Here is a 27596-nt window from a genome sequence, read left to right on the forward strand (position 1 = left end):
CCTGTTTGAAATAATTAATTTTCATTTCCACTTCATCTGTTTCTTTCACTAGTTCAAATGATTTCTGGGTAAAAACTGCAGCATGCTTGAGGACTTCTTGTGTTTTTTGCCTCACATAAGCACTTTTATATTAAAGAATCAGTACAGTATGTGTGATATACACTCATGTTGAAGAATACAGACATTAAACTGTCAAATCTTTCTGTATAGTACACTGAAAACAATTCTGTCTACATGATATATGGATTAAACCTCTATCATGCCGAAAAGGAGAAAAATTCCCCTGGGTCATATGCTAAAATCCTATACTCAGAGCCTCAATGTTCCCTCCTTGCACTAATAAATCCTGCTGCAGGGATATTTGGGGGAGGAAATCTTAGTAAGGAGCTGTTGTGGGATAATTTCTCATGTTGTCTGTCAGGGGAGTGAAGAGTGCCCCCTCACAGAAAAGGGTACAAGGGTACAAGGACCACCCACAAGCCTGCCAAATCAAGGAGACCATGGGTCATCTATGTGCATATGCCTCCACATTAGTCTTGAATCAACTGGAACTGCACTAAAAGGGTATGTCTACACTTGCACCCTCGTTTGAACTCGGGATGCATATGCAGGCATTTGAAATAGTCAATGAAACAGGGATTTAAATATCCCCTACTTCATTAGCATGATCTCGCTGGTGTGCTAGTTTGAACCACAGCTGATTCGAACCAGGAAGTGCGCGCCGGGACGCGTTAGTTTGAACCAAACCCCTTGGTTCGAACTAATGTTACTCCTCAAAAAATGAGGAGTAATGTTAGTTCGAACCAAGGAGTTTGGTTCGAACTAACGCGTCCCGGCACGCACTTTCACTTTTGAAACAGCTGGCATTAGGAGTAATGCGCCGGCAAGATCATGCTAATGAAGCGTGGGATATTTAAATCCCCGCTTCATTGACTATTTTGAATGCCTACATTTGCATCCCTAGTTCGAACTAGGGTGCAAGTGTAGACATACCCAAAGAGTCTCCAGGCTGGTTACAGTAAGGGGCTGTGTACTAGATGCACTGTAGGGATGTATTCCCTTTTCCAGATAAGTCCCAGCCCATGAAATTGCACCCTGATCCTCTCAGTACATATATAGGATATACAGAAAGATTTCCACCTCACCTACATGTTGGTGTGGGCTGGAGAATTTGCTGTGTTCCCATAATATGCAGAATGGGAAAATTAATGCAAGAGCAACCACTCTGAAGTAAGAATCTGACCCCCAGAACTTTTACTCAGTCCTTCAGCAAATTCTCTTTAAAGCCAATGGGAGTTTTTATGAGTGAGTTCTGAGCGCAAGATGTTTCCTTAATTGTGTGCATGTAACTGCCATTGTAACTAAAAGGTGGTACAAATGGGTAAGAAATGGCAGTATTTGCTAATAAGGGGGAAGTGGGATACATCACTGTTTCCTACATGTGTGCGCACACACCTGTATCCTGGAGTCCTTATGGGTTCCAGATCCATACTGGAGAGACAGTGAGGTTTAGCAGAAACCTGATGGACTGGAAAAAAGCAGTTCTTCCCCCAAAGCAGCTAAAGAGGTTACCTTGTAGTGCAGCTCCAGTGTAGCTATGCAACTGGAAGGCAAGGTTGCTTCAGGGGGCCCTGGAGCCAGTGCAGAGGCACATGATATATGTGCATATAGCCCCAACAGATTCCTTAGTCAAGGTTTGGGAACTAAGCCTCCTTATTCATCCATGGTGTAACAAAGTCCCACCCGTCTCTAATAGAACATTTTGATAGAAACCTCATGAAAGGAACCTCAGTTTTCTTCCTCCAGGGGCCCCTCCCATGGAGGGTATGATTTGGCCCTCAATTATACTTTGGCCAAAACTCCTGCAGAAATAATATCTGAGCATAAAGTTTTTAATTAATGAGAGTAATTTCTTGTGGCCATCACACTCAAGCCTACAAAGAAAGTGAAAAAGCCAAACATAAACTTTCCTATGGACAAGCCACTAAATAGAAAGACTGTGTCATGGATACATCTGTAGCGCCCAATCAGAAAGTGACCGAAAAGGAGCAGGCTCTGGAAAAATAAAGTTGTATTTTAGGTTCTTCATTCACTGTCATATACTTTGCAAAGATAATACATAATATTAATTGGTTGTGGAAGTACTTTTCTCCTGTGCTGAAGTGCTGTGTAGAAAGAGTAATGTAATACAGTCACATAGAACAACAGCAATAATACTAGTAACAGAATAAAAATAAAGGTTTGAAAATTAACTTAAAATTAGCTTAAATGAAGCTCTGGTCCAATGGAACTTGTTACTGCAGGCCAAAAGATATATGGCCCGGAGGGAGGAGCACTTAAAGTCCTGTAGCTCTCTGTAAGCTGCGCGCCTATTGCAGCGACGGGAGGGCTGCCCCAACCTAGCCCAGCCTCTAATCTGTCATGTCCTGGGGAGAGCTAGCGTGAACCCAATGTCAGCCCAGACCTGCTGAAGCTGATGCACCCTTCCCCCCGCTGTAACTATACCATTAGCTGTCACAACTAGGGCGCCCCTATCCAGGCACAAACTCAGGTTCAACTGAGGCAGTCCAAATTCAGCTGCAGCAGGGATGACAGGATCTGCCTTGGCCAGGATGCCCCTACACCTCCTGAATTCAGCCATGGCTGGGATAACCCATAACTACTGTGGCTGGCGAACCCCTACCCCAGGCTGAACGCAGTTGTTGCTATGGTAGCCCTTCCCCAGTTGCAACCCAGCCCCAGCTTCAACCTGTAAGGGCCAGGGGAGGAGTACCTATCCTGCAGCACCAGAGCAGCACCCCTCCCCACTAACCCAGGTATTTTTAAGAGGAGAGAGAGCAAGGGGCGGGGGAGAACTCTCTCCTCACAATAGCCAGAGAGCAATATCCTTCACCCCAAACCATTCAACTTGGCCCCACCACGCCCACACCCCTCATACATCTGCTCCCCTACCCTCTGCCCAACCCCAAGCCCTTCATCCCTGGTCCCACCCTAGAGCTTGCACCCCAGCTGGAGCCCTCACATCATTGCAACCCAGCCTTCTTCCCCAGGCCTGAGCCCCCACCCACACTCAGAATCCCTTGATCCCTCCCCTGCCACATGAATTGTGTTATGCACACCAATATGAAGATGATGTGTCACATATTACCTCCATATTGGTGCACATAAAATTCATTCTGCACAGGGATAGGAAAAATTAGAGGGAACACTGGTTGTAATCCAGATTTTGCCACTGAGACCAACTGTATAATGAAGAAAATAATTCTCACCTATGAAGATTAATTAGTTAATGTGTGTACAATGCTTTGAATTTGCAATGTATTGTATATTATTATTTAGATTGGAACCTATTGGGATTCATATGATAACACTGGTACCTAAAATAGCCAAAAGGGTAGCCTCCTTCCATTTAAATTGTTCCGAATGTTTCAGAACTGTATTCCGGATTTCTTCAATCTCTTTTTTTTTCATATAATATTCCTGTGCAAGAGCATTTTCTGAATATTTTGCTTGGTGTTGTTTGAAAATCTCTTTATACTGATTCATGTAATCCTGATACATTTTCCTATTAAAACAACAGAATGGAATAACATTTTGATTCAGAATATTTCTTTCATCAATGTATTGTAAGTCATTTAACTTAAGAAATAAGTTAATTATGTAAAAATTAGAGTTAGATCTGTCACTCCATTGAAAAAGGTCAAATTATGATTAGTACAACTTTATCTGGCTGTAACTATTTCCTTTCATGGAATACTATGGCATACAAAACAGTACACAACTGTGAAAAGAAAAGAATCTGTTCTAATTGTTCTGAAAGTGACACAGAATATACAAGTTCAAAGACAGCTTTCAGCATCAATAGGGTTTCAATTTTTATATGGATTAACATAAAACATCCAGCAGGCCAAATTCTTTGCTGGTATAAATTGTCACAGTTCTACTGATTTCAATGGTGCTTAACCAATTTACACTAAAAGGTAACTTTGTCCAGCTTCCTTAAGTGCTTTTCAGCTTTCTGTGTTGACACACAAGGGCCTAATTCATCACTGGTTTAAGGGCTCTCTCTTAGGAGGTGCTGAGCACTCCGTAAGCATACAAATTAGTCCCATTCAATGGAACTATTCACATTGCTTAATGTTTTCCTGGACAAGGCCAAAACACTCACCAGTTTGCAGTACTGACCTCAAAATCAATTTTATACAGGTAAAACTGCAGTGAAATCATTTGAGTACAAATCCACAAAATTAAAAAGGCCTCATAAAAATTATTTGATTTTCCAAATGTAAACCAACAATGTTTGGGAATGTTTTTGTAGGCATTACTACAATCAGAAAATAAACACAATATATGGGAACCATGATATAGGAAGCAATTCAGTGCAAAAAGCACTAAAGTGATCAATATCATCTTTGGAAAACACAGGAAAGAAAAGGAACGTTGCATAGAAAAGTAATCATCCTGTGGTAAATCAATAAACCTAAGCCATGTAGCAAATGACTAACTTTGGTCTGTTTCTTCATCCTTACAAGTTATTTATAGGATAGATTGCTAATGAGAGATCATATCTCCAACTGTCTCATTGACATGAGTCTTTTATCTATGCCAATAATTTGACTGAACATATCTCAAGCATTACAGACAATTTTCATTGCAAATTTTTCAAGCTATGAACTATCTGTAGTTTTTTTAATACTACACACAAATATTGTAAACAGTGAGTCTATAAGAAATGTATGCTTGTTACAAAGACAGGATTTGACTAGTATGGGCTTCAAAATAACTGTACTAAAAAGCAGTGCATTTCTTCCAGTATTTGAAAATTATGAATAAGGCTATGATTTTGACACAGAGTTAGCAGAAGTCTTGGATTCCATAACTTCCAACCCCTGCAACCTGAGATAATGGGCTCTCAAGTTCTCACCTGCTGGTATGAGAGTGGCAGAGGTTCCCTGCAGCTCCACCCCACTGCAGGTGGCAGAGGAACTCCTGCAGCTCCTTGCCGCCACAGTCAGCAACAGCACCCTGCAGTTCCCACCTTCTGCGGGCAACAAAGAGATCCCCAAACCCCCAAACTACACAGGCAGCAGGTGGACCCCTACAGCTCTCTGTCAGAAAGACCCCTGCAGCTGCCTACCACAGGTGGATTGTGGTCCTGCAACTTCTCATTCTGTCATGAATGTTTTTAGTAAAAGTCAGGGTCAAGGCATGGGCTTCCATTAATTTTACTTTATTGTCCATGACCTGTCTATGACTTTTACTGAAAACATCCATGACAAAATCTCAGCTTTAATTATGAAGCAGCAAAGTAGCTACTATGAATGCAAAGAAGTGCAGTTATTTTCAAACTGATATTCACTATCTCTCATCCCTGGAAAGACATACAGAATATTTTCAGTTTCCATTCCTGGGGTATACAGCATTTGCAGTTTATTAGTAAAAACATATTGAGAGAGGATTATCACAAAACTGTTTGATGTTAAAATATACTATTCTAAAATAACAGAGATTTGAGTGAGAGGGTTTCTGAGGATGGGCGATGCTCCAAGGAAAATTATGTATAAATAGTGCACAGGTTTATTTACTGGACAGAGGTGGTGTCAAATAAAATGATTAATATGCATGTAAGTTAACCATTAGTTATTTTTAATCCAAAGTTTTGTGTCACTATCAAACAAAGCTAGAGAGTTAGACCCACCTTATCAGTCCCCATGAACAAAGTCATGAACAAGCCACAGCTTGAATAGAATACTCACTTGTCACTCTCTGTAGTTTCTTGGCAGTTTTTGAGTTGGTTATTTAAATATTCTTCATGCTTGCTCAGAACTACATAGGTTGGTTTCCAACTATGGCCCAAGTTAAAAAAATGTATTAATGATTTTAATTAATTTGAAAATATTTTAGAATGAAATACATAAACAAGATTAATAAAATCAGTTTTACTGGGGCTAATAAATGAGGCTTTTGCAACTTATTGAAAATCAAGCATGGATTTTCTTCTGTAAAGGTTTTTAAATACCAACATTTATCTTCCCAAAGCTTTTCCTCCTACAAGTCTAAAAGAAGATATATAGCTTAGAAAACCTGCCAATAATTATTGTTTGATGAGTCTCCCTTTTTAAAGAAAACAGAAGGCTGCATTTACAAAGGAGACATAGGCATTGCAATGATAACTCATAGGGCTAGGTCTACACTAGGTGGCAATGTCAAAATAAGATATGCAACTCCAGCTACGTGAACAGCTACGTGCTCCAGTGGAGGACAACAGTCGACAGGACCATGATCAGCAGTTGATTTAGTGGGTCTTTACTAGACCTACTAAATCAGCCTATGAGAGATCAACTCCCTCAGCACAGATCTCCGGATAAATGTAGACCTGGCCTAAAAGCCTGCTACCTAGGGCCACATAGCTCTGAGGCCAGGTCTATACTAGACCTAGAAGCAGAAGTGAAAGTATGTGGGTGTACCCTGGTGTGCAGCTCCAGCAAGAGCTGGCTGAGCTGCACCAAAAGGCAGCAGGGAGCTATTCAAAGAGCTCGCAGGGACCCAGGTTGCAACAGGACAGTACCTGTAAGAAATGTTAAGTTACTTTCACTGCTGCCCAGAAGGTCGTCTTATGGTGTGCAACTCCAGATACGTAAATAATGTAGCTGGAATCAACATATTTTAAGCTGAGCTTGGTGCTATCTTCACAGCAGGAGGTCAATGAAAGCAAATGCTCCTGCCGGCTTCTGTTACTCCTTTTAAGGAGTAGGCATACCAGCGCTAACTAGGTGCGCCTCGGCATTCAATTTAGTGGGTCCTTACTAGACCCTCTAAATCAAACACCAGAATATCAGTCTCTGGCTCAGCAAATGGAGACATTGCCGGAGTCAGGCATCCAGGTTTCCCATATAACACATGGGCATATTTAAGCACCTAAGAGTACATCTACACTGCACAGCTATTTCGGGATACTAGAGGTATTCCGAAATAGCTACCCCACATCTACACAAGCCACCAGTTAATTCAAAATATTTTTCGAAATAATAGGCATGCTATTTCACCATCCCAGCAAGCCTCGTTGCACGAGGGTTACAGGATGGCTCGAAATAGCGCATTATTTCAAAATTTGGCGCTGTGTAGATGCACCAAATTTCAAAATAAGCTATTTCAAAATAGATTTGAGATAAGATACACAATTTGCATAGGGCAAATTGCATATCTTATATCGAGTTTAGCGTGCTGTGTAGATACACCCTAAGAGAGGGATCTGCAGAAGCCACCAAGCTGAGTATGTAGACAATCCTGCATAGAAGTGAAATGCAGAGAAAAAAGTCAGGGCGGAAAGCTCAGGTCTACAAAGTCTTAGATGCCTAATGCCCATTGATGAGGCCTTACAGGGCTGACAGGCCAAAGGAAGGCACTTATTTCTGCTCAAAATTCTCAGCCATGAATCCTCTCCTGGAGTTAAGGCTGACCTGGCTTAAGTGGAAGGTATGGTGGGGCAGGAAAAGATAGAGCACACCCTTTATAGCAATAGCACAATGGTTAGAGCACATCCCTGTACTGGGGATAAATTAGGTTCAAGTCTGTGCTCTAATGATATTTAATTACGTAAACAAAGTTGAACAACTTTGCCAGAAGAGATTGAGAGCGCTCCATCCCAGATCAGCCAAGCACATGTAGTTCGGGAAATCATGTAGGATGCAGATGACCTAGGGATTGAAACCTATGTCTTACAAACATTCTAGTTAACAAGTGTCCTAGATGTTAGGAATTCTGATGCATGCATAGACACACATGCTCTGAGCAGGTTAGACTTGCTCAGAGCATGCCTATTGAATCAGGTAACACAGGCTAGGGAACACTTAGGCTACGCCTACATGGCATCCCTCTTGCGCAAAAGCCTATGCAAATGAAGCATGGATTGGCATATTAGGGGCAAGAGGCTTTTGTGCAAAAAAGAACTGTATATATAGCTCCTTTTTGCACAAAAACCCCCTCTTGCACAAGAGCTATTCTTCCTGAAAAAATGAGGAAAACCCCCTCTTGCGCAAAAACAGCCCCTAATTAATTATGCAATTGAAGTGCGGCAATATGCTAATTTGAGAATCGTGCCCAAACTCAAGTGTGAAGTAGGCTACCCAGCAGCTCAGCGGTGTAAGGACTTAGGTGGTGGTGTACTTTCCCACCAGCAGAATCTAGCTCCTAGTTACTTTTTCCAAAGAAATATCAAACCAGACTACTTCTCTGAACCATCTGAAACAATGCATTAATCTCCAATGTCTTAACAAAAGAAACCTGATTGACAGGACTAAGACAATGAAGTACTCAAGAGCATGGGCTAAATGTATCTTTATATACTAGCACAAATAAAATCTATCTATAAAAAGATACAACAGAGATGATGTCAGGCATCACAAATGTCTCAAATCTTGCTAAGTCTTAAAATGTTACCTGAAAAAACGACCTTTACAAGCAGAATGCTCCATCCACTGAACCTCTGACTTCTTTTAAGGCTACAGACAAGGGTACCAACTGTAATGCTGATTTTTGAGATGTGGGTACTGTTAAGGTAGCCCCTCTCCAGTTCGACACTCTGGTCTGGCAAAATCTATGGTCTGGCATGATTTTAGTTAACCAGATGTCCACTTACCATGGGTGTGGCCAAGTTTTCTGCAGTCCCATAAAGTTTGTTTACAGCCACCAATCCTGGTTCTCACTGTTCTGTGCTGTTATTTAGCTCTAATTTACCCCTAAATGTCTTCTAAAAGTCCACTAAGCAGTGGGGGTATGTCTACGCTACCCCGCTAGTTCGAACTAGCGGGGTAATGTAGGCATACCGCACTTGCAAATGAAGCCCGGGATTTGAATTTCCCGGGCTTCATTTGCATAAGCGGGGAGCCGCCATTTTTAAAACCCCGCTGGTTCGAACCCCGTGCAGCGCGGCTACACGGGGCTCGAACTAGGTAGCTCGAACTAGGATTCCTATTACGAACTACCGGTACACCTCGTTCAAATCTGTACTCCTACTTTCCTCGGGGAATAAGCTTATTTCAAAATAGTTATTTTGGGAGTTATTTTGAATATAGATATTTTGAAATAATTTCCTAATGTAGACATGCCCTGAGTGACATAAATAAGGCAGGTCACATCACAAATAGATATTGATTCATGTTCTGAAAACAGCATTGCTTCAGTTTGCATTCCCATAATGAAAATTTTCTTCACAACCAGAAAGTTAGAAACTTATTTTGTAAATGAAAGTGGATATTCTGCTATACAATTCTGCAGCAAATCCTGTGGCTTCTGAATAGCACAGTGAACTCGTCCTTGTTGATAATTTGTAAAACCCCAAAATAATTATTTTAAAATATTTGAAGATCTTCATTTTTTCCTGTGCTAATCATTTACTAGCTGTAAAAATATTAGATTAAAGAATATAATTGGTAAATTAGATTATTTTATTCTGAATAAGATACATATATCATTTTGAAAAATAATAATATCCATCTATTCCAAGAATCTTCCCAATTTGTATTGTAATGTATTATTCCTGCTTCTGTTGTAAGATATTTGGGGCAAGATCCCATCACTTGACAGACACACACTTTCTGTACATTGTCATAACATATAGCACTATATAAGTAACATTTCAAATAAAGGATAAAAACCAAAATCTTAAGTTGGCTTCACGACTGTTACCAAAATAGTGACTTCAATAATGATTGATTTATTGTAATTGCTAGCAAGAACATGAATATTAAAGAACAAATATCTAACGTTACATTTGCTGAACATGACTGCGAAAACCTTTAATCTAAACTAATATATTCCAGGTGCTGAGAAGGCACAAGAAGATATAATCAAAATGTACCACAGCATTAAAATTGCACTTAAAAAGTGAATGAAAAATGCAACATCCATCCAGACAACTTAGTATTACTGGCTTAAATGTTTGATACTATTTATGACTAAAAATATAATTACAAATTGGGCAAAAAGCCACATTTTAAAAGGATCACTTTTTAAAAACCAGAAACTGATGATGCACAAAAAAAGATCCACTAGCATGGAGTCATTGCTGTGACCTTCCTCATTAAAAAAAAAAAAAAAGAAAAAGAAAAAGAAAAACCCTGGTTTTCTTCTGAAGAAAACAAGCTAATATTGGAAAATATAAGCTTTTATTAAATGAAGCACAAAATTATGTATTATGAAATTCACTTGCAAGCTTGTTTATTCCTCAGACATAAAAAACACAATGTACAAAGCAAAGAGTTTTCAATTTTGTATGTGGAAAACAGGTTTGCACTAATCAAGACACTAGACTAACAAATTAGGCCTATCACTTTCATATCTGCCATTAAACACTATTATGCTGTCCCCACATTTATTTGTTTTTATCACTTAGCCTATTATAAAGTTTCAACCACACCAGTTCAAATGTGCTAAAAACACATTTGATTGTTAGTCAGCAGGATGAGAGTAGAGATTTTTTAAAACTGGTGAAATTCTGGATTCATCTGTCTTGTCGTCTATTATTTAACTTCCACAAGTTCCCACTATACTAATACAACACATTGTGACATAGTCTCCTTCTCAAACAAAAGAACTGGGATAAATATCTGGATTTTCAAATTTGAACGCTATAAGAGAAGGATGAAGATCAGGATTAGAGACCATCAATCATGTTTCATCTTCTTCTTTCAGTTCCTTTGTATCTATGATCAGTCACAGTGGGTAGGTAATGGAAAAGTTCCCTAAGATTTTCTAAATCATTTTTCAGTTTTGTCCTTGTAGAGGATTCCAGTTCTTTCCTGTTAATTGGACCAAAGTATATTTCCACAGAAATTATGACATTAGCTGTCATCAATCTGTAATCTGTCAGAGGTCTCAGAGATCTCTTTTCCAAAGACCCGGGGTCGGGAAGCTTAAGCCAAGGGCAAAATGCGGCCCTTGGCTTGTCTGGACCTGGACCCGGCTCCCAATGCTCGGTGTCCCCTCCAGCACTGGGAAGCCCACGCTGGTACTCCAGGAGCACACAAAATCTAGTAGGCTGGGCCCTCCCATGCTCTGGTTTGTGAGGGGAATGTGGGGAGTGTCTTTCTCCTTCTCAGTCTGGGGCCACATCAGTGAGGGGTGGTTTGTTTGGCTTGTTTGGTTGGTTGGTTTTTTTCTCACTTGTGTGCAGCTCCCAAATGATTTTTCTGTGGGTGAGTAGCCCCCGACCAAAAAAGGTACCCCACCCCTGCCATAAGCTCTCTTCTGTAAAATGAATCTAGCATTGTGTTCAAAGTTATCTCATGCTCAATGCAAATTTCAGTATGCTTATGATCAGTGCTTAGTCTGTGCCAGGGCTGAGCCCCGGCATCTCTAGGCTTGGCAGTTTACAGCCCTAGCTCCTCTAGGCTTGCCATGTCAGTTATGAAAGTAAAAAAAAAAATTGCTTGAGCCATGGAGCCTCTCTCATTACAAATTAAGGACTACTTATGGTATTTTGATACTGAGTGTTATTTACAAGTACATGCATTAATGATCCTTTTTATATCAACCACCCATGAGGATGATCTTGATTAACTTCCTCTCTGTAAAGCAGGAGTATGGATGCAGGGTGTTCTAGCTTTCTCAATTATCTTTAAATAGTGCGCTAATCACATTTCAGAAGTTGAGAGAGATTATAACTGAGCAAATCTCTTATTTCTCTCATTTTATTTTTATGTTCTGAATAAATGACAAAGGCTTTTTATTATACTTTCCATAGCATTTTTGAATGCCATCTTCATCCATGTAAAACACAATATTCAGCAGTTTTCTGAATACATTTTCCTTGTATGAATTCTATAGCCACTAACAAGACACTTCTAATTTTCAACCAACCAATTATCCTGAGTTAATGTCAAAGTTTATTCTTTTTTTAAAAAAATCAGTAGATTTTAAAACAGGTCCTTAGTTCTTCCTTTACTTTTTTCTCTATTTCTGTGTCCAGTACTGGAGGAATACATTAAAACCTTCTGGAGGAATACATTAAAGCAGAGTTTCCCAATTTTTTTTCTTGAAAAATGTTACCCTCACAACCCTAGGGGTTCCTTGAAATTCTTTAAAGCTGAAAAGGGTTCCGTGGCCAAATAAAATTGGGAAACACTGCATTAAAGCAATATGTTTCAATAGTTTATGAAATTGGTTCATTTTGTACTCTTAGAAATGATAACGAGAAGTCTGAATCTTAGAAATGATAGTTAATATAAAAGAAGGCTACAACTTTCCTGCCGTGTTCAACTTTTTTCCTTTCCATTCTATTCATGGTATAATTACTGATCAGTATCTAATGATAGTTAATTCCACCAAATAGCCACTTCCATTTTTCTAGTAATCAATTACTCCAATCTTTCCCTTTGCTCTCTAGGCTTTTAGATAGTTTTTATATTTTATTTCACCACTGCAACATGATGAATCAATTATATTTTACATCTTAAAAATAAACTCATTTTTTCTGTAGTTTCTTTCTATCTAACTTTCTATTATGCACTTTCTACCAAAGAGACTGATCATGCACCCATAATTCATTCCTTTAATACCTACTCTAAATGTTCTCTCACACACACACTTTTAAACTACTCTTTGGTAAAGCTTCTTGCTGCATTAGACTCCATGACCCTTGCATTTCCTTCTAACCAGATGGTTCTATAATTACAACCATTCAAAATTTAAAACTTCAGCTTATGATACTTACACATTGCAATTGTCCTTATTATTCTTGTTATACTTGTGCAAATAAACAATTGCGTCATTACTGTTGTTTATATTTTCATGCAATCTACAGATTTCATTCTTTCTTTCCACAATACTTGCAGTATATACTGAAATAGAGAATATGTTTATTTTATTTGCCATATATTACCCACAACAGACGCAAAATAACAGACAGGATTTACATAAGTTTCAGAGGGTAGCTGTGTAAGTTGGAAACTGAAAAAACTTTTAAAATAGCAAATAGTCCTGCGGCACCTGAGAGACTAACAAAAATGTAAATGGTGTCATGAGCTTTTGTGGGCACAACCCACTTAATTCATCTGAAAACTCATGATACCATTTAGGATTTACATAGTTTTAGGGTCTAGCCTTCTGAAATATCTGAAGTTCTTTGTGATTTGTGTCTCTATGGATGGTCCACTTAAAGTATGCACATACCCAAGCACCTTTCATCAAAGATTTTTGGAAGTCCCTACCAAGGATACATAGGGTTGAATAGGTGAAATGCCTTGAGTTGCTTCTCTACCACAAAGACCCTTAAAGAAAGCTGACACACAGAGGAAGGAGGACAGTTAGTAGAGACTCACAGGGACACACATCTCAAAGAACTTTAGTTACTATACAAGGTGAGTAACCTCTTTCTTCAGGTAGTGTCCCTAACAGTGTTGCACTGCAATTACTCCAAAGCATTTTCCCCACAAGCAGGAAGAAACTTCAGAGCAGAATTTAATAATAAAGACAGAACTGCAGCATTTGGTTTAGGAGCATGAGCCAAAACATAGTATCTAGGGAAAGTATGTACGGAGGTTCATGTTACAGCTGTGGAACTCCTTGCCTGAGGAGGTTGTGAAGGCTAGGACTATAACAATGTTTTAAAAAGAGCTAGATAAACTCATGGAGGTTAAGTCCATTAATGGCTATTAACCAGGATGGGTAAGGAATGGTGTCCCTAGCCTCTGTTTGTCAGAGGGTGGAGATGTATGGCAGGAAACAAATCGCTTGATCATTATCTGTTACCCTCGCATTGATCATATACCCTCGCATTCGGGATGTCACTGAGAGGCTTAGCAAGCTGATCAAACCTTCAGATCGCTACCCCTTCCTGCTTCTCCATGTAGGAACTAATGATACGGCCAAGAATGACCTTGAGCGGGTTGCTGCGGATTATGTAGCGCTGGGAAGAAGGATCCAAGAATTCGGAGCGCAAGTGGTGTTCTCGTCCATCCTCCCTGTTGAAGGGAAAGGACTGGGCAGGGATCGTCGAATTGAGGACGTAAATGCGTGGTTGTGCAGGTGGTGTTGCAGAGAGGGCTTTGGTTTCTTCGACCATGGGACTCTGTTCCGGGCGCAAGGATTGTTAGGAAGAGATGGGATCCACCTAACGAAGAGAGGAAGGAGCATCTTCGCGGGCAGGCTTGCAAACCTAGTGAGGAGGGCTTTAAACTAGGTTCGTCGGGGGACGGTGACCAAAACCCTGAGGGGAGTGGGAAAGTCGGATACCGGGAAGAAATGCATAGAGCAAGGAGCGAGATAGGAGGACCCCAGTTTCGAATGGAGAAGATAGTGCAATCAACTGGTTACTTGAAGTGTTTGTACACTAATGCGAGAAGCCTGGGCAACAAACAGGAAGAACTGGAGGCCCTGGCCCAGACCAAGAAATATGATTTAATTGGGATAACAGAGACTTGGTGGGATGACTCGCATGACTGGAGCGCTGTCATGGAAGGGTATAGATTGTTCAGGAAGAATAGGCAGGGGAGAAAAGGAGGAGGAGTTGCACTATATGTAAGAGAGCACTATGATTGCTCTGAACTCCAGTATAAAGAGGGAGAAAAACTTGTTGAAAGTCTATGGGTCAGGTTTAAAGGAGCAAACAGCAGTGATGTTGTGGTTGGTATCTGCTACAGGCCACCGAACCAGGTGGATGAGGTAGATGAGGCTTTCTTCGGACAACTGAGCGAAGCTTCCAGATCGCAGGCCCTGGTTCTCATGGGAGACTTTAATCACCCTGACATCTGTTGGGAAACCAATATGGCAGTACACAGGCAATCCAGGAAGTTTTTGGAGAATGTTGGGGATAACTTCTTGGTACAAGTGCTGAAGGATCCGACCAGGGGCCGTGCACAGCTTGACCTTCTCCTCACAAACAGGGAGGAACTAATAGGGGACGTAAAGGTGGGTGACAACCTGGGAAGCAGTGATCATGAGATGGTAGATTTCAGGATCCTGACCAAAGGAAGGAAAGAGAGTAGTAAAATACACACCTTGGACTTCAAAAAAGCAGATTTTGACTCCCTCAGAGATCTGATGGAAAGAATCCCCTGGGATGTTAACATGAAGGGGAAAGGAGTCCAGGACAGCTGGCAGTATTTTAAAGAAGCCTTATTGAAGGCACAGAAAGAAACCATCCCGACGCGTAGCAAGAGAGGCAAACCTGGTAGGAGACCGGATTGGCTTACAGGGGAAATCCTTGGTGAACTTAAGCACAAAAAGGAAGCTTACAGAAAGTGGAAACTTGGACAAATGACTAGGGAGGAGTTTAAATGTATAGTTCGAGAATGCCGGGGGGTTATCAGGAAGGCGAAAGCGCAAATGGAGTTGCAACTGGCTAAGGATGTGAAGGATAACAAGAAAGGTTTCTACAGGCATGTCAACAAGAAGAAGGTGATCAGAGAGGGTGTGCAGTCCCTACAGGATGAAGGAGGTAACCTAGTGACAGATGATGTGGGGAAAGCTGAAGTACTCAATGCTTTCTTTGCCTCTGTATTCACGGACAAGGTCGGCTCCTGGACTTCTGTGCTAAGTGACGCAAGATGGGAAGAAGATGGACAGCCCTTGGTGGGTAAAGAACAGGTTAGGAACTATTTAGAAAAGCTAAACGTACATAAATCCATGGGTCTGGACTTAATGCACCCGAGGGTACTGAGGGAGTTGGCAAATGTCATTGAGGAGCCTTTGGCCATTATCTTTGAAAAGTCGTGGAGATCGGGAGAAATCCCGGATGATTGGAAAAAGGCAAATGTAGTGCCCATCTTCAAAAAAGGGAAGAAGGACGATCCAGGGAACTATAGGCCGGTCAGTCTTACCTCAGTTCCCGGAAAAATCATGGAAGGGATCCTAAAGGAATCCATTTTGAGACACTTGGATGAGAGGAAAGTGATCAGGAATAGTCAGCATGGATTCACAAAGGGCAAGTCGTGCCTGACCAATCTGATTAGCTTCTATGATGAGGTACCTGGCTCGGTGGACATGGGAAAGTCAGTGGATGTTATATACCTTGACTTTAGCAAGGCTTTTGATACGGTCTCCCACAATATTCTTGCCAGCAAGTTAAGGGAATGTGGATTGGATAAATGGACGGTAAGATGGATAGAAAGATGGCTAGAAGGCCGGGCCCAGCGGGTAGTGATCAACGGTTCGATGTCAGGATGGCGGTCGGTTTCTAGTGGAGTGCTCCAAGGTTCGGTTCTAGGACCGGTTTTGTTCAATATCTTTATTAATGACCTGGATGAGAGGATAGATTGCACCCTCAGCAAGTTTGCAGATGACACTAAGCTGGGGGGAGAGGTAGATACGCCTAAGGTCAGAGATAGGATCCAGAGTGACTTAGACAAATTGGAGGATTGGGCCACTAGAAATCTTATGAGATTCAACAAAGACAAGTGTAGAGTCCTGCACTTGGGACGGAAGAATCCCAAGCATAGTTACAGGCTGGGGACCAACCAGTTAAGTAGTAGTTCTGCAGAAAAGGACCTGGGGGTTACAGTGGATGAGAAGCTAGATATGAGTCAACAGTGTGCCCTTGTAGCCAAGAAGGCTAATGGCATATTAGGATGCATTAAGAGGAGCATTGCCAGCAGATCCAGAGATGTCATTATTCCCCTTTATTCGGCTTTGGTGAGGCCACATCTGGAGTATTGTGTCCAGTTCTGGGCCCCCCACTACAAAAAGGATGTGGAAGCATTGGAGAGGGTCCAGCGGAGGGCAACCAAAATGATTAGGGGGCTGGAGCATATGACCTACGAGGAGAGGCTGAGAGACTTGGGTCTGTTTAGTCTGCAGAAGCGAAGAGTGAGGGGGGATTTGATAGCAGCCTTCAACTTCCTGAAGGGAGGTTCCAAAGAGGATGGAGAGAGGCTGTTCTCAGTAGTGACAGATGGCAGAACAAGGAGCAATGGTCTCAAGTTGTGGTGGGAGAGGTCCAGATTGGATATTAGGAAAAACTATTTTACTAGAAGGATAGTGAAGCATTGGAATGGGTTACCTAGGGAAGTAGTGGAGTCTCCATCCCTAGAGGTATTTAAGTCTCGGCTTGACAAAGCCCTGGCTGGGTTGATTTAGATGGGATTGGTCCTGCCTAGAGCGGGGGGCTGGACTTGACGACCTTCTGGGGTCTCTTCCAGTTCTATGATTCTATGATAAGGGGATGGTTGGATGAAATAACAGGATCTTGGTAACTAATTGACCATTCATTATCAGTTGGAAATAGGTCAATGAAGGGATGATAGGAGTTGCTATAGGGAACTTTCTGGATGTCTGGCTGGTGAATCTTGCCCACATGCTCAGGGTTTAGCTGATCGCCATATTTGGGGTCGAGAAGGAATTTTCCTCCAGGGTAGATTGGCAGAGGCCCTGGAGGTTTTTCGCCTTCCTCTGTAGCATTGGGCACAGATCACAGCTGAAGGACTCTCTGCATGTTGGGTCCTTCAAAGTATTTGAATGCTTCAATATCTTTGATATAGGTGAGAGGATTATTCTAAGAGGGGTGGTTGAGATTCTGTGGCCTGCACTGTGCAGGGGGTCAGACTAGATGATCATAATGGTCCCTTCTGACCTTAAAGTCTATGAGTCTATGTTTGGTTCACTCCCTCTGGGGCACCTGGCATTGGCCACTGTTGGCAGACAGGATACTGAACTGGATGAACCTTTGGTTTGACCCAGTATGGCCATTCTTATGTTCTTATGTTCTCTGTAAGTTTCAGAGACTGGAACATGTTTGAGTAATGTCACAGAAAAAGATTGAGATCTTGTAGAATGCTCTATAAGGAGGCTGAATGTTGACAGACTCCTAACATGAGATAATAGACCCAGACATCTATCGTAAGAGTCTTGGGGTAAAGACTGTGGACATATTTGGATTTGTCTGCAATTGAAATAATTTGGAAGACTTTTTGAATGTTTTTACTCTGTCTAGATAGAAAGCTAAAACTTTTGTGACATTCAAGATATGGAAAGCAATCTCCTGCCCAGTCTGATGAGGTTTCAAGGAAATAAATGAAGTATGAATGGTCTGGATAGTATAAAACTCAGAGGATATGGTTATAATGAGCCCTTTTCCTTAATGAACATTGTAATTTGGGGATCTGCCATTAAAGCCCCCAAGTCGTTGACCCTAAAACCCAAAAGCAGGGTTGGTCACCAAGAAATTTGCTTTCATGGTTAGGTACAGCAATGAACACATAGTTAATTTCTCAAAAGGGTGTTTTATGAGGCAATTAATAACAAGGCTTAATTTCAACATACAGTCTATGATGGTGGGAAAAGCAGAACAAGTAAAAAAATCTTGTCAATGGGCAGAAGAGGGTAATTCACCTACATAGTCCTATATATCCTAGATACAGCACACAAAGATGTGCAGGGCTTATGCACACACTGAATGGGCACAGCTACCAAAAATATCTTAGGAAAGGTGCAGAGTGACATGCATGCCTGAAGTGCAGCTCCCATAGAGACACTAGTGGAAGAAGAAACAATATGTTGTACTAACTGACATTACCAACAAGTACAATGGAGTTTTTGTGATAAGGCTGATCTAGCAGAAAACTATTTCATTTACATGGGTCTGTACATAGGTTACAGTGAATGGGACACAAACAGCTCTTAGAGATATGAATTCCCCATAGTTACACTGGTTTACATGCATTGGGAATATCCCAGGATATAATCCTTTTGGCTAAAAGCAGCAGGAGCATTAACATAACAATGGCTATCACCTTAAAATTATGTCCCAAAACTGTATTTTGGAATATTGTCTATCATCTTAGAAACTCTCTAACTTGGTTTTCTAGAACAGTGTTTCTCAACCTTTTTTTATAAAGTACCCCTTTTTTAAAAAAAAGTGTAAGTAAACACAGTACCTACCATTTTCAGAAACATGAAATTTTTTTCTACTGTTGCAACACATTTGTTTAAACAACTTAATTGTAGCTGGGCAAGCAATGAAATTATTGGGTGTAAAAAGTACAAAAATCTTAAGGGATGGTTGCTAGCTATCCACTTGCTTACCTTTCTCATAGAACTGAAAGGGACCTTGAGAAGTCATCAAGTCCAGTCCCCGGCCCTAATGGCAGGACCAAGTACCATCCCTGACAGATTTGCCCATTCCTAAATGGCCTCCTCAAGGATTGAACTCACAACCCTGGGTTTAGCAAGCCACTGAGCTATCCCCCCTCCCTAAAACAATAAAGCACTGTAAAACTTAAAACAAAAATTCAGTTTTCTCCAAATTTCAGTTGTGTTGATGTACCCCCAACTTCTGTTGAATACCCCTAAGAGTACTCATACCACTGGTTGAGAAACACTGCTCTAGAATAGTGCTTCTAGTCAAATGACTCATGTTGCCTAGATGGAAGAACAGGCTGCCTTCAGGGACAGAAGCTTGGCACCGAGACCTGGCTGACTGGGCAGCTAAAGATTGGTTAAAATCTTGAAGAAGAGGGACATCAGACAAATCTGAAAAAGATTGGCCTAAGATTTTAGAAATCTTTGATTAATTCCTAGTGGGTGGAAACTGAAATGCCTTCTTTCTTTACCTCCCCCCTCCCCTTTCCCATTTTTTTTTACTTTATCTATTCTTCCCTTATTAGGAGGAGTAAATCAACAAAATATAAACTGTGGTTTACCCAGCTGCAGTATTTCTATATGATACAGGCAGTCCCCGACTTACATGGATCCGACTCATGTCGGATCCGCACTTACAAACGGGGCTTTTCTCGCCCCGGAGCTCACGGGCGGCGGGTCGCCACCTGTGTCCTCCGGGACGAGAAAAGCTTCTCCCGGTCTCCCTGATCTGCTGGGGGGGTCCAGCAAAGCCATTGGACCCCCCCAGCAGACCAGGGACACCTGAGCAAAGCCACCCAGGCAGCGGGAGTCCCGCTGCCTGGGCGGCTTTGCTCGTTTGCCCCGGAACAAAGCCGCCCAGGAAGCGGGACTCCCGCCGCCTGGGCGGCTTTGCTCCTGTCCCCCTGGTCTGCTGGGGGGGTCCAGCAAAGCCGCTGGACCCCCCCAGCAGACCAGGGACGCCCGAGCAAAGCTGCCGCAGACCAGGGGGACAGGAGCAAAGCCGCGGAGCACGCCCGCAGCGGGACAGCCCGGGCGTGCCTGGGCTGTCCCCCTGCGGGCGTGCTCCGCGGCTTTGCTCCCCGTCTCCCTGCAGACAGAGCACGCCCGCAGGGGGACAGCCCAAGCGCACCCGGGCTGTCCCGCTGCGGGCGTGCTCAGCGGCTTTGCTCCCCGTCTCCCTGGTCTGCAGGGAGATGTGGAGCAAAGCCGCTGAGCACACCCACAGCGGGACAGCCCGGGCGCGCTTGGGCTGTCCCCCTGCGGGTGTGCTCAGCGGCTTTGCTCTCCGTCTCCCTGGTCTGCAGGGAGACTGGGAGCAAAGCCTTGGAGCATGCCCGCAGCGGGACAGCCCAGGCGCACTTAGGCTGTCCCCTGCGGGCATGCTCCGCGGCTTTGCTCCTGTCCCCCTGGTCTGCTGGGGGGGGTGCAGCAAGTGCCCCCACTAGCAGACCAGGCTTTTCTTGCCTACCCCTGGGGTAGAGCAGCTGAGGGCTGCCGGGTTGGTCCCACAGCGCCGCTCCGGACCAACCCGGCAGCACCCCAGCTGCTCTGCCCAAGGCGTCCTGATTCAGCCGCTGCTGGTCAGTTTCAGCAGCGGCTGAATCAGGATGCCTGGGGCAGAGCAGCTGGGGTGCTGCTGGGTTGCTCCAGTAGCGCTGAGGAGCCGCGCTACTGGAGCAACCCAGCAGCACCGCAGCTGCTCTGCCGCAGGCGTCCCCAAGTCAGCCGCTGCTGAAACTGACCAGCGACTGACTACAGGAAGCCCAAGGCAGAGTTGCTCTGCCCCAGGCTTCCTGGAATCAGCCGCTGATCAGTTTCAGCAGCAGCTGACTTGGGGATGCCTGGGTTTCTTAAGTTGAATCTGTATGTAAGTCAGAACTGGCATCCAGATTCAGCTGCGGTTGAAACTGATCAGTTTCAGCAGCGGCTGACGCCAGTTCCGACTTACATACAGATTCAACTTAAGAACAAACCTACAGTCCCTATCTTGTACGTAACCCGGGGATTGCCTGTATATACACACAATTTAATTATAAAATCAGCTCTTAGGGTAGGAATCATCTTAGCACAATCTGGCCCCAATTCTGACTATGGTATCCAGGTGCTACTGTAATATCAATAAGGATTCCCATTATTCTGTCATTTAATAAATTGGCTGAGAATTTAAGTGGATTCCATCAGCTTAAAAACTAGTCAGTTTGTGAAAAGTAGTTTCATATATTACAGCTTCCTTTGAATCATCATGTCTATATTTTTGGGTTTCCATTCACATTTCTCTCTTTTATAATCCTTTTCTTTCCTCTGTTGCTGTGTGTGAATGACACACATAACCAGGGGAAAGTCACTCTGCACAGAAGAAACAGTGAAATCGACTATAAGGAATAACAAAGCAATAAAAACAGAAACAGAGAAAAACAGTTTAATCTCTTAGTTATAATAATAGTCTTAAGTGTTTCTTGTAACAACATGTAAACGTGTTCAGAAAAAGTGTGATATATAAGTTGAGGTATAGATTTAAGTTGATGTCCTTTAATTCATACAATAAGGACTGACAAATATAAGTTGCTTAGTAAAGGTGGTCTCCCAATAAACGTTCAGGAAAATTGTAGTCTTCAGCGGGCGTCAACTGATATAGCTCCACTGACAGCAAAGGAACTATATCAATTTACACCAGTTGACAATCTGCCCCTATATGCATTAGAGATTCTTTAAATAAATCTTCTAAGACATGAAGAAGGTCTTTAAGAGAGGTTTCATGTCAGTATAATATTTCCATTGTTTTTCTTTTGTCTATTCTAATTATCACATCAAGTTATTTCTCCACAGCTATTTTTATCAGTAAACAGTTCAAAAAAACGGTTCAAAAGATGTATTCTACAAAACATAGTTTTTACACAATTTCCTGATAAAAATAGCTATGGAGAAATAAGGATGTATTTGTAGACAGGCTAGATAAATGGTTATATATTGCAGTGATTAGATAATTTCCTGCAGCTGAGACTGGGGCTTGCAAGCAGCCTAAAACTTCTGATCCCTCAAAAGGGTAGAAAATAAATGGAGAGAGCCATCATGAATTAAAATGCCACAGGATATCATATCAAGAATCTTAGGCTTCTCTTTGAAAAAAAAACATTATCTTGTAGTTTTTTCTTCTCTGAGAAACAATGGACAAATATCCTGGAACAGGATCTTTCCATTCTTAATAACAGGGCATGCACTCAAAGCTCCTTAAGCATTGGAGCCAGTGAGCTGTGCACAGAAGCATTATCAACAAGTCTATATAAAGTGGAAAGGCCTAAGTTCTGGAGGATTCAAAATTTCTTCCAGTACACTTGAGCTCAACAATGCCAGCTGAGCAGGAAACCTGCAAAGCAGCAACAGAATCCCAACAGTTAGGTAGTTTGAACTGAGTGGTAAAGACTTTAATTTTATGCAATGTTGTCAGAGCAATGAGATTGAAACAGAGACTATGAAAATACTAACTTGAGCTTTTCCTAAATCCATCTGAACCTCAGCCTATTAAACTAGAGTGACTGTTTGGGGTGGGAAACAAAGTAATTTTACTGCTTGTCAGCTAACCTATGATTTTAATAGAATTACTTGCAATGAAAATCAATTGTATTTAGCTATCCCCTTGAATATTTGCAAATGGGAAGACTGGATTGAGTTATGAGCTACAGAGCTTCCTTGGGCTGTGAAGCTCCACTCACTTTCTTCTACTTAATACCAGTTGTAAAACTGTGTTGATTAGTGAAGCTGGATATAGGAAGGAGGAAATGCAGAACTTATTAAGGATACATAAGAAAGTCTGAGTGAGAAGCCAACAACAGAATAAATCCAAACAAAAAGGGAATTTACTTGAAGAACAAGTTAAGTACTAAGTGGGTACCTAGTTAGGTACTAATTTTAGATACTAATTAAAAGATAGGAATTAATAAATTCAGAATATTCAAACATTCTATAATAAAAGGTCTATAAATAGTTGAGCATTTTGGAGGCACAGGAAGACTTAAGGCTGCCATGTTTCCATAATACATATCCTAATATATGAACAAATAATTTCTGGAAAAATGGCTAGTGAAATCAGGTAAACATGGGACAAGTGCAATATTTCCTTCAGCCCTTCCCTAGGCCAGAATCCTCTCCTGCACCTATGCACCCTCCGGGACCCTGCACCACAATCCTCTGCCCCAGGTCGCAACCACAATCCTCTGCCCCAGGTAACAAACTCCCTCTCAGACCCCACACCCTCTCCTGTACCCCAGTCTCCTACCCCAAGCACCTTTATGCACCCAACCTTCATCCCAGACCTTGTACTCCCTCCATAGAAAAGTGCAGCCCTTGATCAATTACCAAAATAGAGAAGAAACTAAGTTCCAGAAGAAGAAAGCAAAGGCTGCTGGAGGAGTGAGAATAAGTATAGCTGTGGGCAGCTTTCATTATTAATTTGTCCACCCTTTGAGTGCAAAACAGCCATGATGTACTAGGACTAATGGATTATATACAATGTGTTCAAATGTCTGAAAAAAGGCTTATAATGTAAGACTACTCACAATTGATCTGCTGTTTCACATGTTCCTTAGCATAAGAGGTTTGTTCAAGCTGGAAAACTGAAATTAAAATATTCATTTTTTATTTACTATTGTTTTCTAAACTGAAATTGAATGATTAAAAATGAACATTTCACAACACAACTTGATCTGTTTAATAATATGTCTTAATATTATATTTCCCTACAAATATTGCAGTTACTAATAGGGATATAAAAGTTTAATCATTTAAATGGTTAAACAATAAGCATCAGCTTATCAGTTTCTGTTACATTACATGCTGGCTCCCTGAAGTGACACCAGCAGGGGCTGCCGGTTCCGCTCCCAGGAAGCCGGCTTCACTACAGGCTCTACAATATAAAAGAACCCCTAGTGAAGCCTTCCCTGGAGCCACCTTCACTGCAGGCTCTGCAGTATAAAGCAGATTATACATAAGATTTATATTGCAAAGCCCGCAGCACGTGAAACTGCTAGGATTTTTAGCGTTTACACGGTTACATTTTAAACAACTTTTTACACCCCTAGGTTATGTCTACACTGCAAAGTTTTTGCACAAAAAAAGCTGGTTTTGCACAAAAACCTGTGGCGTGTCCACACCTCAAATGAGCATTTGCACAGGTAAATCAGCAGTTAAACAGAAGAGTAGAGGGCTTTTGCCGGTGTAGGTAAACCTCCTTTTACAAGGCATAACTCCCTTTTGCACTACAGCTATTGCACAAAAAGGCAAGTGTGGACGCTCCTATGAGAAAAAGTACAGGTGCTCTGATGGCCATTCACAGAATGGTCATCAGAGCTTTCTTGTACAAGAGTGTCCATGAAGTGTGAACGCTCTCTTGTGCAAAAACACATCACTTTTGCCATGTGCTTTGAGGTGTGGACGTGCTCTTGCACAAGAAGGTTTTGCAAAAGGCTTCTTGTGCAAGAAGCATGTAGTGTAGATGTATCCCTAGTTACTAACTCCTAGGACCCATCTCCAATAAAACCCCATGTACAACATAATAAAAGAAAGACAAAAATAAAAATTGATTACTTAAAATGCAGAATGACTGTTTAAAGTTGAAATCTTCATTATAAATCAATTCTTCCATTAAACATTACTTAATTCTAGCACTCTCAATATAATACTTAATGACCTACCAAGTTGTAGCAGAAGCTTGTCTAAGTTGCTTAAGAGAGTGTCATTCATTGTGTGGACTATAGCAAAAGAAAAAAGCAATATAAAGACTTACAGAAAGAAATTCAAAAGCTCATATTATTAGAATAAACAAGACAAAATTATAAGAATATAACAAGATATATTAAAATAAAAAAATATATTTTAAAAACTAAATAAATTTTCTAAACTGTTCTGATAGATCTCTCACATGTATATTATTCAAATGGTAATGAACTCCATTATGACTTTGAGTCACGCTGAGAAAAGGAGGTGCACCATCTAAGCACAGCTGTCTGGAGGAATTAAATCTCTAAAATGCATATTTACCTTCAGAGGCTGGGGCAACGCAGGGAATGATGCCCCATGTTAAACCTGTACAAAAGGTGAAGCCACTGCTCCTCTCAGTTTAGCCATTTTGTCAAAGGCCATCCCGATGTGGAAGATAGGGATGTTAAGTAGCATTTATTTAGCTAATCAAGTAGTTGATAGAATTTCCATCAACTACACCATTAGTCAATAAGGGGGGTGCTCACTGCTCCCACTGTGGCTCTGCAGTTTAAATGTAGTAGGAGCTGGGTGTGCAAGGAGCCCGGCTCCTATTATATTTTAACTGCAAAGCCACAGCGGGTTAACTCGCAGTGGCAGCGCAAACTGAGACTGAGTAGTCGCAGCTCGCACCGACTGCAGAACTGCTGCACCTCTGCCTTTTAAATGTGATAAGAGCCTCTGCTGAGACAGAGGCAGTAAGGGCGGGGGGGGGGGGGGGAGTGAGTTGTTGAGTAGTCGACTCAACTACTCACTTATATCCCTGGTCTATACACACCTGCTAGAGCAGCTGCAGCATAGTTAATAGCCAGTTAGCAAGATAAGCAGTAGTAAAAACATCATATATTTACTATACTTAGGAAATGGCATCATGGATCAGACCAACAGTAAGTTTTTATAGCACCTACCCTGACTGGGGTCTCTAGGAACCACCATAATACTAATGATATATTCAAACAGTGTGGCTCTGTAAATGTCTAACTACAAGCATAGTACAGCACTAGATGCTTCAGATAAAGGTGAAAAATACCCACAGTAGATAAATTACTATGCAACAAGTTTCTTCTTAATCCTAGCAGTCAGTTGGTTTATGATCTGAAACATGAGAACTAACATCCCTTACAAATACCGGTACTTATCCTGGCTAAAGTAATTATGGATAGTCCATAGTATTCATATGACTCTCTACTCTTTAAAATACTACTATAATGTTTACTAGGAATGTTAAATCTTGTTTAATTAGTTAACCGGTTAAACGGTAAATGTAACCAGTTAACTGATTAAATGAGGACAGGAGGGAAGAGGACGGGCAGACCCTCCAGGCCCACCACGCAGCCAACTCAGCAGCGAGCAGGGGGCTGCTCCAGTAAGCATCACCCTTTGTAAAGAGTGATGCTTACCAATTAACCGGTTACCCAGTAACATCCCTAATATTTACCTATGAACATAAGAATGGCCATACTAAGTCAGACCAAAGGTCCATCTAGTCCAGTATCCTGTCTGTTGACAGTGACCAGTGCCAGGTGCCCCAGAGGGGGTGGACTGAAGACAATGATCAAGCAATTTGTCTCCTGCCACCCATCTCCAGCCTTTGACAAACAGAGACCAGGGACACCATTCCTTACCCCCTGGCTAATAGCCTTTTATGGACATAACCTCCATGAATTTATCTCTCTCTTTTTTAACTCTGTTCTAGTCCTAGCCTTCAAAGCCTCCTCTGGCAAGGAGTTCCACAGGTTGACTGTGTGCTGTGTGAAGAACTTTCTTTTATTAGTTTTACACCTGCTACCCATTAATTTCATTTGGTGTCCTCTAGTTCTTATAGAAACAAGTAAATAATTTTTCTTTATTCACCCTCTCCACACTACTCATGATTTTATATAGCTCTGTCATATCCCCCCTCAGTCTCCTCTTTTCTAAACTAAAAAGTCCCAGTCTCTTTAGCCTCTCCTCATATGGGACCTGTTCTAAACCTCTAATCATTTTAGTTGCCCTTTTCTGAACCTTTTCTAATGCCAAAATATCTTTTTTGAGGTGAGGAGACCACATCTGTATGCAATATTCAAGATGTGGGAGTATCATAGTTTTATATAGGGGCAGTAAGATATTCTTTGTCTTATTTCTATCCCTTTTTTAATAATTCCTAACACCCTGTTTGCTTTTTTGACTGCCGCTGCACACTGTGTGGATGTTTTCAGAGAACTAGCCACGATAACACCAAGATCTCTTTCCTGATTAGTTGTAGCTACATTAGCCCCCATCATATTGTATGTATAGTTGGGGTTATTTTTTCCAATGTGCATTATTTTACACTTATCCACATTACATTTAATTTGCCATTTTGTTGCTCTATCACTCAATTTGGTGAGATCTTTTTGAAGTTCTTCACAGTCTGTCTTGGTCTTGACTATCTTGAACAGTTTAGTATCGTCCGCAAACTTTGCCACCTCACTGCTTACCCCTTTTTCTAGACCATTTATGAATAAGTTGAATAGGATTGGTCCTAGGACTGACCCTTGGGGAACACCACTAGTTACCCCTCTCCATTCTGAAAACTTACCATTTATTCCTACCTTTTGTTTCCTGTCTTTTAACCAGTTTCCTGTCTTTTAACCACATTACCTCAGTAATGTCTTGTGATTGTGAGTACCACGGATTTTTATATGCTATGAAAAGTGTTTACTATTATCTGTTTTAAATGTGCTGCCTTTAAATTTCATTGGATTCCTCCCTGTATGTTTTAGGAGAGGGTGACATCACCTATTGTATGC

At 41.6% G+C, this 27596-nt stretch overlaps 1 protein-coding gene across 4 annotated transcripts in view; it reads right to left on the reverse strand.

The window, feature by feature from the left end:
- Positions 1–27596, reverse strand: part of C4H14orf39 (chromosome 4 C14orf39 homolog) — a 64301-nt gene that overhangs the window by 33578 nt on the left and 3127 nt on the right. For 3 of the 4 annotated variants that reach the window (XM_075926330.1, XM_075926328.1, XM_075926329.1), the window contains 7 exons: positions 24762–24818; positions 23628–23684; positions 12713–12839; positions 5757–5846; positions 3378–3565; positions 2013–2055; positions 2–122 (listed from right to left, as the gene is read on the reverse strand). In XM_075926330.1, coding sequence (XP_075782445.1) covers positions 2–122; positions 2013–2055; positions 3378–3565; positions 5757–5846; positions 12713–12839; positions 23628–23684; positions 24762–24810 — 675 coding nt within the window. In that variant the 5' untranslated portion in view covers positions 24811–24818. Of the gene's footprint in view, position 1; positions 123–2012; positions 2056–3377; positions 3566–5756; positions 5847–12712; positions 12840–23627; positions 23685–24761; positions 24819–27596 lie in introns of those variants that run through there. The other variant, XM_025181399.2, reaches the window with a different exon arrangement.

Source organism: Pelodiscus sinensis, chromosome 4, assembly GCF_049634645.1.
Source record: "Pelodiscus sinensis isolate JC-2024 chromosome 4, ASM4963464v1, whole genome shotgun sequence".
Lineage (NCBI taxonomy): Eukaryota > Metazoa > Chordata > Testudines > Trionychidae > Pelodiscus > Pelodiscus sinensis.